The sequence below is a fragment of the Indicator indicator genome, chromosome 34 (genome assembly GCF_027791375.1).
Source record: "Indicator indicator isolate 239-I01 chromosome 34, UM_Iind_1.1, whole genome shotgun sequence".
Classification (NCBI taxonomy): domain Eukaryota; kingdom Metazoa; phylum Chordata; class Aves; order Piciformes; family Indicatoridae; genus Indicator; species Indicator indicator.
The window spans coordinates 6,476,796-6,490,015 of record NC_072043.1 but is presented as its reverse complement, the minus strand read 5'-3'; the positions used below and the strand labels follow the sequence as shown (position 1 = coordinate 6,490,015).

The 13,220-nt window shown below is 52.2% G+C and overlaps 1 protein-coding gene across 1 annotated transcript in view; it reads left to right on the top strand.

Annotated features, from left to right (window-relative positions):
- Nucleotides 1–6,828, top strand: part of LOC128977946 (beta-galactosidase-1-like protein 2) — a 37,463-nt gene extending 30,635 nt beyond the window's left edge. Inside the window, exons 17-20 of the mRNA XM_054395662.1 lie at nucleotides 1,015–1,102; nucleotides 4,514–4,628; nucleotides 5,435–5,551; nucleotides 6,742–6,828. Coding sequence (XP_054251637.1) covers nucleotides 1,015–1,102; nucleotides 4,514–4,628; nucleotides 5,435–5,551; nucleotides 6,742–6,828 — 407 coding nt within the window. The remainder of the gene's footprint in view (nucleotides 1–1,014; nucleotides 1,103–4,513; nucleotides 4,629–5,434; nucleotides 5,552–6,741) is intronic.
- The last annotated feature ends 6,392 nt before the right edge of the window (nucleotides 6,829–13,220 follow it).

Here is a 13,220-nt window from a genome sequence, read left to right as displayed (position 1 = left end):
TCCCTCATCCTGGCACTCCCAGCCCTTGACAAAGTCCCTCCCCAGCTCTCCTGGAGCCCCCTTCAGGTACTGCAAGGCTGCTCTAAGGTCTCCCTGGAGCCTTCTCTTCTCCAGGCTGAACAGCCACAACTGCCTCAGCCTGTCCCCATAGGACAGGTGCTCCAGCCCTCTGATCACCTCTGTGACCCCCCTCCAGACCCAGCTCACGCAGTATCAGGAGCAGTGACCTGCCCTGTGTTGAGCAGAACTCATTATTCAAATAATAAGTTGAGGAGCTGAAAGAGGTCAGAACCCCAGGAGTCTGTTTTAGTGGGGAACTGCCAGCAGAAGCTGTCCAAACCCAACTCCTGGAGTTCAGCCCATGCCTGTGCTAATTTGATTTCACTGCAGAAGATGTTCATAAAGCCTCTGTGCTGCTTAGGCAGTGTCAGCTGCAGTCCTGTAATTAGGAGGCTGGATTAGGACCTGGGCTTTGCTTGCTGTGTGGAGAATAACTTTAACAAGAGACTGCTAAAGGTAAATTACCTCTGAAGGTGTCTTAAGATCCTTGGATGAGAAGCACTGGGGGTCAGCACTGGACAATAGAATCATAGAATGGTCTGGGTTGGAAGGGACCTCTGAAGGTCCTCCAGTCCATTCCTTCTGCAGTAAGCAGGAGCAGCACTTTTCCATGTTCTGTTTTGCTGTGCCTGAGAGGGAAGGAACTGATCTCCTGCTTTGAAAAAAATCCATACATGGGCAGCTAACTAAAACCCACCAGTGACAACCAAGCCTCATCTGCTGCCTGTGCCAGCAATGTTTTCTGCTTGGTGAGTTGAAGCAAAGCAGAGAGTGTGGGGAGGCCAAAGTAATGTTCCCCACTCAAATCTGGATGAGCAATGGGACCATATGGACTCTAATGCCATTGCAGAGCGTGGCTGCTTTCCATCTCCTGCTGTTCCTCTCCTCCAGATAGGAAAAATCTATCAGCTTTAGCTGTTTTTCAACTCTTCATTACCCCCATTGCTCTTGCAGGCTTAATTGGTGATGTCTTCTTGAATAAAACCCCCTTGAGGAACTTCAAGATTTACAGCTTGGAGATGAAACCGAGCTTCCTGGAAAGGTTTGTGGCATTTAAATACTTTTTGCTTCCTCCTACCAAACCCAACTGCTTGGGGCAGCAGTGCAAAATCTCACAGGTAGCTTCTAAATGCACCAGAAGGGCAAGGCAAGGGAAAAGCAGGGAGGTGGGGGCTGAACTGCTGAGTTCCTTTGCCTGAAGCAGTGCAGACAGCAGTGTCCTCTTATCCCTGCCATTATTTAGGGTCACAAGGGTGATCCCAGGGCTGGAGCACCTCTGCTGTGAGGACAGGCTGAGGGAGCTGGGGTTGGTCAGCGTGGAGAAGAGAAAGCTCTGGGGGTGGACCTTAGAGCTGCCTTCCAATGCCTGAAGGGATCCTACAAGAAGGCTGGAGGGGGACTTTTCATAAGGCTGTGTGGCAATGGGGAGACACTGGCACAGGTTGCCCAGGGAGGCTGTGGCTGTCTCCTCCCTGGAGGTGTTCAAGGCCAGGCTGGATGAGGCCTTGAGCAGCCTGTGCTGGTGGGAGGTGTCCCTGCCCATGGGAGGGGATTGGATCTCAATGATCTTTGAGGTCCCTTCCAATCCAATCCATTCTATGAATCTATGAAGAGGACAAGAGAAAATGATTTGAAGCTGAGGGAGAATAGGTTTAGACTGGATCTTAGGAAGAAGTTCTTCAGTATGAGGGTGGTGAGATTCTGGAGCAGTTTGCCCAAGGAGGTTGTGGATGTCCCCTCCCTGGAGGTGTTCAAGGCCAGGCTGGATGAGGCCTTGAGCAACCTGGGCTGGTGGGAGCTGTCCCTGCCCATGGCAGGGGGGGTCAGAGCAGATGATCTCTGAGGTCCTTTCCAACCTAACCCATTCTACGAATCCATGAAATGTATTCCTCCTGTAGAGGATTTAAAGTCTTCCTCCCAGCCTGTACAGCAGGATCAGATCAGGTAAAAGGATGACTTAACCCAAAGGGGTGGGTCCCAACACCCCCACACCTTGGAGGAGTTTGTGTCTCTCTTGAAATTAGCAAGCTGGCTGATATCTTTAGTCAGTCAGACTCACAAGGGACAGATTAATTCTAGGAAGCTACTAATAGTACATTAACAAGCCCAGATGGCTTCCTCTCTTTTAAGTTGTTTTGCTTGAATTTAAGGAAGGCTTAAAAAGAAATGCAGCAGGGGTAAGCCAAGGAGCCTCTGGTAGGATAGAGAAAACCCTCAGCAACCTTTGAAGGCAGCAGATGCCCTCTGGACTCTGGCCAGGATCTGGAGAGAGTGTTTTCAGTTCTGTTGTTAACACCAGAAGGTAACCCATGTGCAGTCCCCCAGGATGTCACAGCTCCTGCATTTTGTGTAGGAAGGAGAGGGAGGCCATGTTCAACTGAAATAGCTTTTACAGGGGAAAAGTCTACCCTCAAGAGAGGTGATTCTGCCCCTTCACTTTGCTGCTGTAAGTCCTGCCCCTCCAGGTCTGATGTCCCCAGCAAAAACAGGACACAGAACTGTTGGAGTGAATCCAGAGGAGGCCACAAAGATGTTCCAAGGGCTGGAGCACCTCTGCTGTGGGGACAGGCTGAGGGACCTGAGGTTGTTCAGCTTGGAGAGAAGGCTGCAGGGGAACCTTAGAGCTGCAGGAAGGCTGCAGAGGGACTTTTCATGAAGGTGTCTAGAGACAGGACAAGAGGGAATGGTTTGAAGCTGAGGAAGAGCAGGGTTAGAGTGGAGTTGAGGAAGAAGTTCTTCAGTAGGAGGGTGGTGAGACTCTGGTTATGGAGATTAGAGCTGCAGAAGTCACTACTAATGAATAATCCTATCATTCTTCCAGTGTCTTTCTTAGAACAGTGGCACATCCAGGAGGCTTGACTCAAACACAGTCATTGCCAGACAGTGTGCAGCTCCTGGAATGACCTTCTGGGAGGGTTTGGAAGTATTTGGGGTTTGTTTGTCAGTTAGATAAACAGGATTTTTTTACCAGGGGAAAAAAAAAAACAAACCTGCAAGTGCCAAAAATTGGGAGCACTGCAAAGGTTGAGTGGAATCTGAGTGGTAAATGGGGATCAGGCCAAGTCTGGCTGCATGGGATGCTGGTGAGGTGTCTGTGAAGTGCTGCAGCTCTTCAGGCAGTGGGAAGGATGCTGCTGGATTTGTATGTGCTAGCCTGGCCTGAGCAGGAGAGGGTTAAGAACAGACACTGGAAGAGGTTGCCCAGGGAGGTTGTGGATGTCCCTTCCCTGGAGGTGTTCAGTGCCAGGTTGGGTGAGGCCTTGAGCAAGCTGGGCTGGTGGGAGGTGTCCCTGCCCATAGTGGGGAGGTTGGAGGAGATGATCTCTGAGATCCTTTCCAACCTAAACCATTCTGGGATTCTATGGCTCTGAAATTGCTAAGGGCAATCTGCACAGTAGCTGGGTCAGGGTGGGGGCTTCCTGAAGGATTCTTCCTGATGGGGGCTAACCTTTGGCTGCAGGGGTTTAGAAGCATGTTGCCAGTGAGGAAAGTGCAGTGCCAGGGCCAAACAAAAGCAAGATTAGTCACCACTCCAGTCAGTTCCTGGCAAATGACCAGTAGCAAGGGAGCACAATCAGCTTACAGCCCCTCTGTAGGAAGATGGAGCCTGCCACTGTGGAAGGCTTTTAGCTGAATAATTCAGCAGCAGCCAGGCTGCACTGGATCAATAACTCTGCTGAATCCAAGAGATGCTCTTTGTAAGGGTTGGGAGGAGAAGTTCTGACAGAAGCTCAAGGCTTTAGTGGCACTTCCACGCTCCTTATTTTCCTCTTCTGTTTGTCCCCTGCTCCCAAACTGTAGCACAGGGAAAAAAATAAAGCCAGAATTGCTCCTGATTGCAAGGATGTGTTCATGGACCTTGATAGGAACATGGGCAGGAAGGTCTGTTGGGAATCCTACCAGCTCTGCAGGTTTTCCCTTAGCCTGTGCAAGCCATATGCAGTTAGAGCTTACGCTATGATAGCTGAAGGAGGATGGGAAACTTCAGCAGCCAACACAAGGCAGAGATTCTTACATTGCTGTAAAGTACCACAAATGGTACCAGAAGGCCCCCAGCATCCTGGCCTGGATCAGCAATGGTGTGGCCAGAGGGAGCAGGGAAGTGATGGTGGCCCTGTACCAGGCACATCTTGAATCCTGGGGTCAGCTTTGGGTCCCTCGCTCCAAGAAGGACATTGAGAGGCTGGAGCAGGTCCAGAGAAGGGCAAGGAAGCTGGGGAAGGGTCTGGAGAAGAGGGCTGGGGAGGAGCAGCTGAGGGAGCTGGGGGTGTTGAGCCTGGAGAAGAGGAGGCTGAGGGGAGACCTCATTGCTCTCTGCAGCTCCCTGCAAGGAGGTCTCCCCTCAGCCTCATCTTCTCCCTGCAAGGAGGCTGCAGTGAGGTGGGTGTTGAGCTCTTCTCCCTTGGGTCAGTGCTGCCTGGTGCTTCCCTGCTGTCTGGTCCTTGTCTTGCAGCCTGAAGCACACTGCTGGATGGAGTTCAGTCCCAGATTACTTTGTGGGTCCAGCTTTCTTCCGTGGGAGGCTGTGGATAGAGCATCAGCCACAGGACACTTTCCTGAAGCTCCAGGCAAGGCTCATTTTTCATTCCCCTCCTGTTTCTCCTTTCTAGATGTGCCATGAGAGTTACTTTTCACATCTCCCTGCTGTGGGAGATTGCTGCTGTTGCACAGACCTTAAGATGAGATATTATTATTATTATTATTATTATTAAACTTCCTCCTCTGATTCCACTCCCTGAAAGGCAAGGTTCATGCCAAGCATTATTCTGGGGCTCACTTCTCCATTTATGCTTTGTTGTAAATTGTGCTAGGCAGCAGCAAGAGAGGATTCCTGTCACCTGGGGAATAGGTGAGGGGAGAGAGTTCTCTGTTTGGGAAGAACTGGAGACACCTCTGTTTCAAAAAGGATGAATTTCCTCTACAAGCATCAATCATGAATTGAAATCTCTCTCCTTTTAATTAGCACATGAAGGATAACTCCTCTTCAGCAGGGCTCACTTAAATGTTCCTGGCTTCAGGCAGCTGCAGAGGGAAAGCAAAGGGAATGTGGCCTGACAGGATGCAAGTGTGGCAGCAGGCTTGGTTTCCTGTGGGGATGCTAACAGCATCCAGCTGCTTGGGTGTTGGGAACTACCATGAGGGTAGTGGAACAGTGCCACAGGTTGCCCAGGGAGGTGGTTGAGGCTCCATCCCTGGAGATCTTCAAGGTGAGGCTGGACAGGGCTCTGGGCAGCCTGATCTAGTGGAGGATGTCCCTGCTGAGTGCAGAGGGGGTTGGACTGGATGAGCTTTGGAGATCCCTTCCAACCCAGGCCATTCTGTGATTCTGTGGTGATTCTCTGGTCAGTAACTCTGTGTCCTGTCTTGCTTCCAGGGCTGGGAAAAAGGAGTTGTGTTTGTCAATGGGCAGAACCTGGGCCGCTACTGGAAGATTGGACCTCAGGAAACTCTCTACCTTCCTGGCCCCTGGTTATGGAAAGGGAGCAATGAGGTGAGAGGCTTTGGGGGGCAGTTCTCTTTGCTTGCTTGTGTTATGAGAGATCCTGCTCTGAGACACATCCCAAAGAGGTGGATGAGGTTCTTGTCATAGACCCATAGAACTGTTTGGGTTGGAAAAGGCCTCTCAGATCTTCCAGTCCAACCAGCAACCCAACCCCACCATGGCCTCTAAACCATGGCCCCAAGTGCCACATCCACAGGTTTCTTGAACACCTCCAGGGGTGGGGACTCCACCACCTCCCTGGGCAGCCCCTTCCCATCCCTGACCACTCTTGCAGAACAGAAATGGTTCCTCATCTCCAACCTAACCCTCCCCTGGCACAATTTCAGGTCATTTCCTCTCCTTCTGTCATCTGATCCCAGGTAGAAGAGCTCAACCCCCACCTCTCTGCAACCTCCTTGCAGGGAGCTGTAGAGAGCAATGAGGTCTCCCTCAGCCTCCTCTTCTCCAGGCTCAACACCCCCAGCTCCCTCAGCTGCTCCTCCCCAGCCCTCTTCTCCAGACCCTTCCCCAGCTTTGTTGCCCTCCTCTGGACCTGCTCCAGCCTCTCAATGTCCTTCTGGGAGTGAGGAGCCCACACCTGAGCCCAGGATTCAAGGTGTGCCTGGTACAGGAGCACCATCACTGCCCTGCTCCTGCTGCCCACACCACTGCTGCTCCAGGCCAGGCTGCTGGTGCCCTTCTTGGCCACCTGGGCACCCCTTGGCTCATCTTCAGCTGCTGTCAACCAGCACCCCCCAGGTCCTTTGCTGCCAGGCAGTTTCCAGCCACTCTGCCCCCAGCCTGGAGTGCTCATGGGCTTGGTGTGCCCCGAGTGCAGCCAGCCCAGCAGAGAGGAAGCAGACTCTTATCTCCTGGCATCTGTGGAAGGCAGGGGAGGTGCTGCTCTGAAGCTGAGTGTGGCTCTGACAGCCATGGAGACCTGAGGAGGCTGGCAGCTGAACTTCCAAGCACTGCACCGCATTCAAAATCAAGACAAAGCTCCTCTGCTGCTGGTTGATTTTCTGCATCATGTGGTGCTGAAGAAGAATTTCAGTTACTGTTGAGGCTGATGTTGATTGATCTCCTGAAATGCTGCTTCCTTCCCCTGCTGTGCTCAGATGCCTTTTCCTTCTATAAATATTTAAAGTCGGCTCAGCCTGCGCAGGAAGGAACTTTCTGTGTCCCTCTCTTCCCTGCAGGTTGTTGTGTTTGAGGAGCACACTGCAGGGAGGATCATCCAGTCTGTGGACATCCCTTCCTTAGGAAGGAGCCAGTATGTGGACTGAGGACAGCTTCTTCCCCATGTTTGGTTCATCTTGAACACTCCTGGTTGCATGTCTGGGGACACGATGGCTCAGGCACTTGGGGCATGTTGATTTCCACCACACCCAGGTCAAGGATTTGCTCTCTGGCTGTTGAGTTCAGAAGAGGGAAAGGGCCCTGGAGGAACCCCCAGCTCATTGTTTCATAGGTGGATGTGGAAGCTGATCTCCCTGCACTGCTGAGGACCCCACAGCTGGGATGGGCTGTGCATGATGTTGTGGACCTTGGGTGAACGTGGGAGAGGAAAATGGTGCTGGAGGCAGGAGAGAGAGAGAGAAAGAAAGAACTGAAGCCATCTGAGCTGGAAGCTGAGCTCAGCTCCCCACTGACTTTAAAGCTGTTTATTCCTGGCCTCCTTGTTTTTATCATTAGACAGGGAGAAGATAGTTGGTGAAGATGTGAGTAACCAGGTGTGGAGAACCACTCTGTGGTGCTTCCAGGCAGCAGTAGCTACTCACTGCAAAGAGGCCACTACTTGTTCACTTGTTGGAAGCCAAGTTGGTTGTCAAAAGGACTTGAATTCAAGCTTTTTTTTTTTTTTTTTTTTTTTTTTTTTTTTTTTTTCTTCTTTCCTTTTTTTCCCCCACCAAGTTTTACTATGGAGGTTGTCTTTCTCTCTCTCAAAAAACAAAAAAGGTTTTAAAAAAGTGAAATGTGTTTTGTCTTCTGTCAAAACAGATCTGGCCAGGCAGGAAGGAGAACTTCCAAGGAGGAGGAAAGGGCAAGCTGGGCTTCCTGTCATCTCTCCAGCCCTGCTCTCACTGTGAAGCACTTCTAAAGATGGGAACTCCCCTTTGTAAAATGGGCAGGGATCAGGTTTTTGGTTGGGAAGTAAAAGGGTTGGATCCCTAGGGGAGAGCACATCCTTGCTTTCTGGTTAAACCTGCTGGGAAATCTTGGGATTTTGGGGTTCTGCTTTCTTTTTGATTGATTTATTTTCTCCCTCCAGACAGAAACCCAAGGGCTTAGGAAAAGAAGAGATGCTTTTTAAACTCACCAGCTCTGCAGTCACTCAGGAGCTGCCATCTCTTTGGGGAAAGGAGGAGACCAAATCCAAGCTGTGAATCTGTTGGGAATCTCCCAGAAGCTTCTCAGCCTCTGCTTTCTTTTCCAGTGAGCAGAGGGTCCAGGCTGTGAGAGAGCCCCCAGAGGTGTGCCCTGGCTCTGGGAATGGAGTTGCAGGGTATCCTGGCTCTTAGAAACCATCCTTTTATTTAACAAATTTAAATACAGTTTTGTTTAAAACTGAGAACAGACAGTGCAGCTGTAATCCCCTCCCTGCTGGCCAGAGCTGCTCTTACTGAACATCTCTCTGCATGCCCAGGACCACAGCAGCCTCTCTGCAAGCTGGAAGGAGCCAGGCTTGGGTGCCCAGCTCAGAGGAGAGTGGAGCAGGACTCCATCCCTTGCAGTTTTCTGCAAGTTATTTCCTCCCAGGCAGGGAAGGTTGCAACCCAGCAGGGACTGGAATTAAGATCAGGAAAGAATCAGAATCAGAGGATCATAAAATCATTCTGGTTGGAAGAGACCTCCAAGATCACTGAGTCCAAACCCTTAACCCAGCACTGCCAGGTCACCACCCAGCCAGGACCCTCAGCACCACATCTACACAGCTTTCAAAGCCCTGCAGCCATGGGGACTCCACCACTGCCCTGAGCAGCCTGGGCCAGGCCTTGACACCCCTCAAGGAGAAGAACTTGTTCCTCCTGTCCAACCTAAACCTCCTCTGGGGCAACCTGAGGCCATTTTTACAGTGAAGGTGGTGAGACCCTGGCCCGGGTTGCCCAGAGAGCTGGGAGATGCCCCATCCCTGGAAACATTCCAGGTCAGGTTGGATGGGGCTCTGAGCAACTTGGTCTAGCTAGAGATGTCCCTGCTGACTGCAGGAGGGTTGGACTAGATGAGCTTTAAAGGTCCCTTCCAACCCAAACCATTCCATGGTTCTCTGGTAGCCTCCTTCAAGACATTTTGAAGCCACCACAGCCATTTTCTTTGCCCACCCTGTGAAAGAAAACATGCAGCTAGGGAGCTGACATCAGCTGGAAACTCTTGGAAGGCTCTGAAAAGTTTGTAGTCCTTTAAAAATGTCTCTTTCCACTCTAGGGTTTGCAGACTGAAGTCAGCTTGGAAGGCTGACAGGAGAACAGAGTAAAGCTGGGTGCAGAGAGCTCTTTCAATACAAGAGAACAAGAATCCTGCTCCCAGAGAGCAGCAGCAGCAAATCCTTTTCTCTCCCAGTGCATCTAAAGGAACATTTTGGTAAAGGCTATACCCTAGCAAGGCTTCTGTGGCTGGGAACTAAAGAATGCAACTTTTTTTTTCCCCTGATGGTTTTGATGCACAGTGGGAGAAAATAACTTAGGGGGTGGGGAAATAATAATTAATCTTTTTTTTTTCTTTTTAAATATTAGGAAACAGACAATGGAATTAGTCCAGAAGGAGACTCCTGCACTGGGGAGGAGTCAATCAAATCTAACAATCAAATCTAGAGCATTTTAATAGTTCTAGGTGTTAGGGCTAAGAAAAGAACCAACTCTGTTTTCCAGGGTTTCAAAGGTTAAAATTGTGCTTCAGACCTTCTTGAAAGAATTGGGGCAGTGGGGGTTGATGGAAGGTTGGACACCAGCTGTGAAAGGGGAAGTCTGGGAGGGAGAAGGGTGTGTAAAGGGGCCTAGAGGTGAGGAGAAGGGGGGGTTGGTGTGCCTCAATTTCTTCTTCAGCAAGCTTGTCAAGCTCAGATACAGTCAGCCAAGGTGGGTGGGTGCAGCCAGGTGCTGCTGCTGCTGCATTGCTCACTCCTGTGTCTCACTGAGAAGCAAAACACAGTTCCAGCAAAGAAACCTTTCATCAGTGCTCCCTCAGGTGCTTTGATGTTACAGAAGAGGGAGGAGCTGGCTGCTGGTCTACTTAGAGAGCTTTTCAGCCTCCCTCCAGCCAGCTGCTGAAGAATTGAGCACAGGATCCCCTTTGCAAGGCTGCTGCTCTATATCCAGCAGAAGGTAACTCCCCAGCTGCTCCAGTGTGGCTTTTCACACCAGTAAGTCTACAGTAGCATGGCCTGGCCCTGCAAAAAGGGGCTTGAGAGAAGGCAAATGGACTAAAATCAGCTTTTAAAATTCACTCTCAACTTTTAAGCAGTTTCATTCTCTTTTTTTTTTCAGAGTGAAAATGTGGCTTCAGGTAGGAGCCACCCTACAGGGAACCTCACATGAGCCAAATCAGAGCAGAGCAGAACCAAGATCTGAGCTTGGATGAAGTGTTCTGGTGTGTGGCCACAGCACCCTCACTCCAACCCACTTCCCAGGATTTTAGCATGGATGGCTAGAGAGCCACATGCTGTAAACACAACTCCCTCCAGGAACAGTGGGCAGCTGGTAGTGGTCAACAGTTGGTGTCCAGAGGGAGAGAGGGGACAAGTGGTGTCCCTCAGGGGTTTGTATGTTTAGTATCTTCATCAGTGCCCCAAGTGGGACTGAGCTCACCCTCTGCTAGTTTGCAGATGACACCAAGCTGAGAGGTGTGGGTGGCACCCCTGAGGGATGGGACCCATCCAGATGGACCTGGACAAGCTTGAGAAATGGCTCTGTGTGATCCTCAACAAGGCCAAGTGCAAAGTCCTGCACCTGGCTCAGGGCAACCCTCAGGGTCAACACAGGCTGGGGATGAAGGGCTGGAGAGCAGCCCTGTGGAGAAGGATTTGGGGGTGCAGAGCTGGACAGGAGCTGGCACTGAGTGCTGCCAGCCCAGCCCCAGCCTGTCGTGGGCTGAGCCCCAGCAGTGTGGGCAGCAGGGGCAGGGAGGGGATTCTGCCCCTCTGCTGTGCTCTGCTCAGACCCCCCCTGCAGTGCTGGGGCAGCTCTGGAGCCCTCAGCACAGCACAGACAGGGAGCTGGGGGAGCAGGGCCAGAGGAGGCCACAGCAATGCTGGCAGGGCTGGAAGCCTCTGCTGGGAGCCAGGCTGAGAGAGTTGGGCTTGGGCAGCCTGCAGAGGAGAAGGCTCCAGGGACACCTTCTGGTGGCCTTGCAGGGCTTGGAGAAAGCTGGGGAGAGAGTTTGGAGCAGGGCCTGTTGTGACAGGAGAAGGGGGGGATGAGATTAAACTGAAAGAGAGAGATTCAGACAGGAGGGGAGAAGTATTTTTTACACTGAGGCTGGTGAGACCCTGGCCCAGGTTGCCCAGAGAGGTGGGAGGTTGCCCTATCCTTAAAAACACTCCAGGTCAGCTTGGATGGGGCTCTGAGCAACCTGCTCTAGCTAAAGCTGTCCCTGCTGCCTGCAGGAGGATGACTTTTGGAGGGTCCCATCCCCTGCCCCTGCTCACAGAGCTATGTCAGAGTGCTCTCCAAACCATGAAACCAGTGGTGGGAATGCAAAGAGAGAAACTCCATGGGTTTGTTCTAACCTGCCTGGCTTTTCACCCCCACCCAGAGCCCTTCCTGTCTTGTGCAGCATCACCAGCACTGGTTAAAGGAGGGTTAGGACTAAGGGCTAAGGTGCCATCTCAGAAGGCAGCTGTCCCCTCCCTCACCACAGAGCTGCTCAGGCAGTTGCACACACAGCCACCAGGGACCCGTGGCTCAGGGAGGACAAGTCCCCAGGGGCCAACACGCTCCCGTGGGCATTCCCAGCCTTGCTTCCAGGTCCTGTCCAAGTCCAGACTCCTATGCAGTGCAGCTGGGCCACAGCTCCAGGGCCCTGCCTGCCCTCCTCCCACGCTGGGCAGCTGGCTCTGTGCTGCAGCTGACGTCAGTCCTGGGTTTGCTGTGCTTTTTCTCCACCTCCAGAGCTTCTGCTTCTGCTCAGAGTCCAGGAGGAAGGGCAAGGGTGGGGGTGTGGATCCAGGGAGTTTATGTATGCAGTGTTGCTTGGTTTCAGTACACTAAAACTCTTGGAAGTCAGCAGAGGTCCTGGCTGCTGCAGGTCTGGCTGGGTGGATGCTGCTGAGAGGAACCTTGCAGGCTGTGCAGGAAGAAATCTGCAACAGAGACACAAGCAGCATGTGCATCACCCTGCTGCAGTTAGCTGCCACCCCTTGGAGCTATCCCAGAACCCAGCTGGGATTGCAGATCTGTGAGTCCTGCTGCTAGGCAACTGGGGCTTGGTGAAAAGCAGTTGTGACAGCCCCGAAGAGCTGCGGCCTCCCTGCAAAGCTGCTATAGATAGAGCAGTGCAGGCTTTCCTCTGCTGGCCTGCCAGGGGCTGCCCACTGCAGCAGGCAGGGCTCCAGCCACTTAGCCTGAGGGAATGTGCTCCAAAGGAGCTCATCCCTGCCCAAAATACACCACTGCTCAGCAAAGCAGCTCCCTTCCTTTGCTGCTCCTGCTTGAAGAGGACAAGAGAGGCAGCAGTGACCTTCTCTCCCCTCCAGGCCTGGTTCTACACTCCAGTGGAAGGGAGCTGGGCACTCATTTTAATCCCCATAATAATGAAGCAGAGCAGCACAGTCTGGGAGGAGATAGAGGCAAGCAGCCCACCCTGCACTCCAGCAAACCACCTGCAGAGTGCACTCTGGAAATAGAGAAGAAGAAATGCAGCAGGGTGGTGGAAGGTGAGCAGCCAGGGCATGGAGTCAGCCATCACTGTGCCTGTTCTTTCCTCCTTCCCTCTGCAGAAGTCACCACACCTTCCCCTAAGGCAAGCCAACACCTCAGGTGGGGTTTAATCCACACCTTCCCTTCCCTGTCACTGGCTTTGTGTGGCTTTGATGGGGATGCAAACCAAACTCTTCCCTGGGTGAAAGCCTCTGCCTGAAAACTGTCACTGATACTGCCTCAGAACTTGCAGGGGGATGAATCCACATCCCTCACCCTTCTGCTGCCTTGGTGCAGTTAATGGGGCAGCCTTCTTGTTTGGGCAGGGGCTTGGTTGCTAATAATGCAACTTCTGCCAAGCTCTCATTCACTGGAGGTCTCTTCTTGTCCCCAACCTCTCACCAGGTGTTTGCCCTTTAGCTGATTCTCTTAAAAAGAGAGAGAGAAGGAAAGGAGGGAAAGGAGGGGGGGAGAGAGAAGGAAAGGAGGGAAAGGAGGGGGGGAGAGAGAAGGAAAGGAGGGAAAGGAGGGGGAGAGAGAGAAGGAAAGGAGGGAAAGGAGGGGGGAGAGAGAAGGAGGGAAAGGAGGGGGAGAGAGAAGGAGGGAAAGGAGGGGGAGAGAGAAGGAGGGAAAGGAGGGGGAGAGAGAAGGAGGGAAAGGAAGGGGAGAGAGAAGGAGGGAAAGGAGGGGAGAGAGAAGGAGGGAAAGGAGGGGAGAGAGAGAAGGAGGGAAAGGAGGGGGAGAGAGAGAAGGAGGGAAAGGAGGGGGAGAGAGAGAAGGAGGGAAAGGAGGGGGAGAGAGAGAAGGAGGGAAAGGAGGGGGAG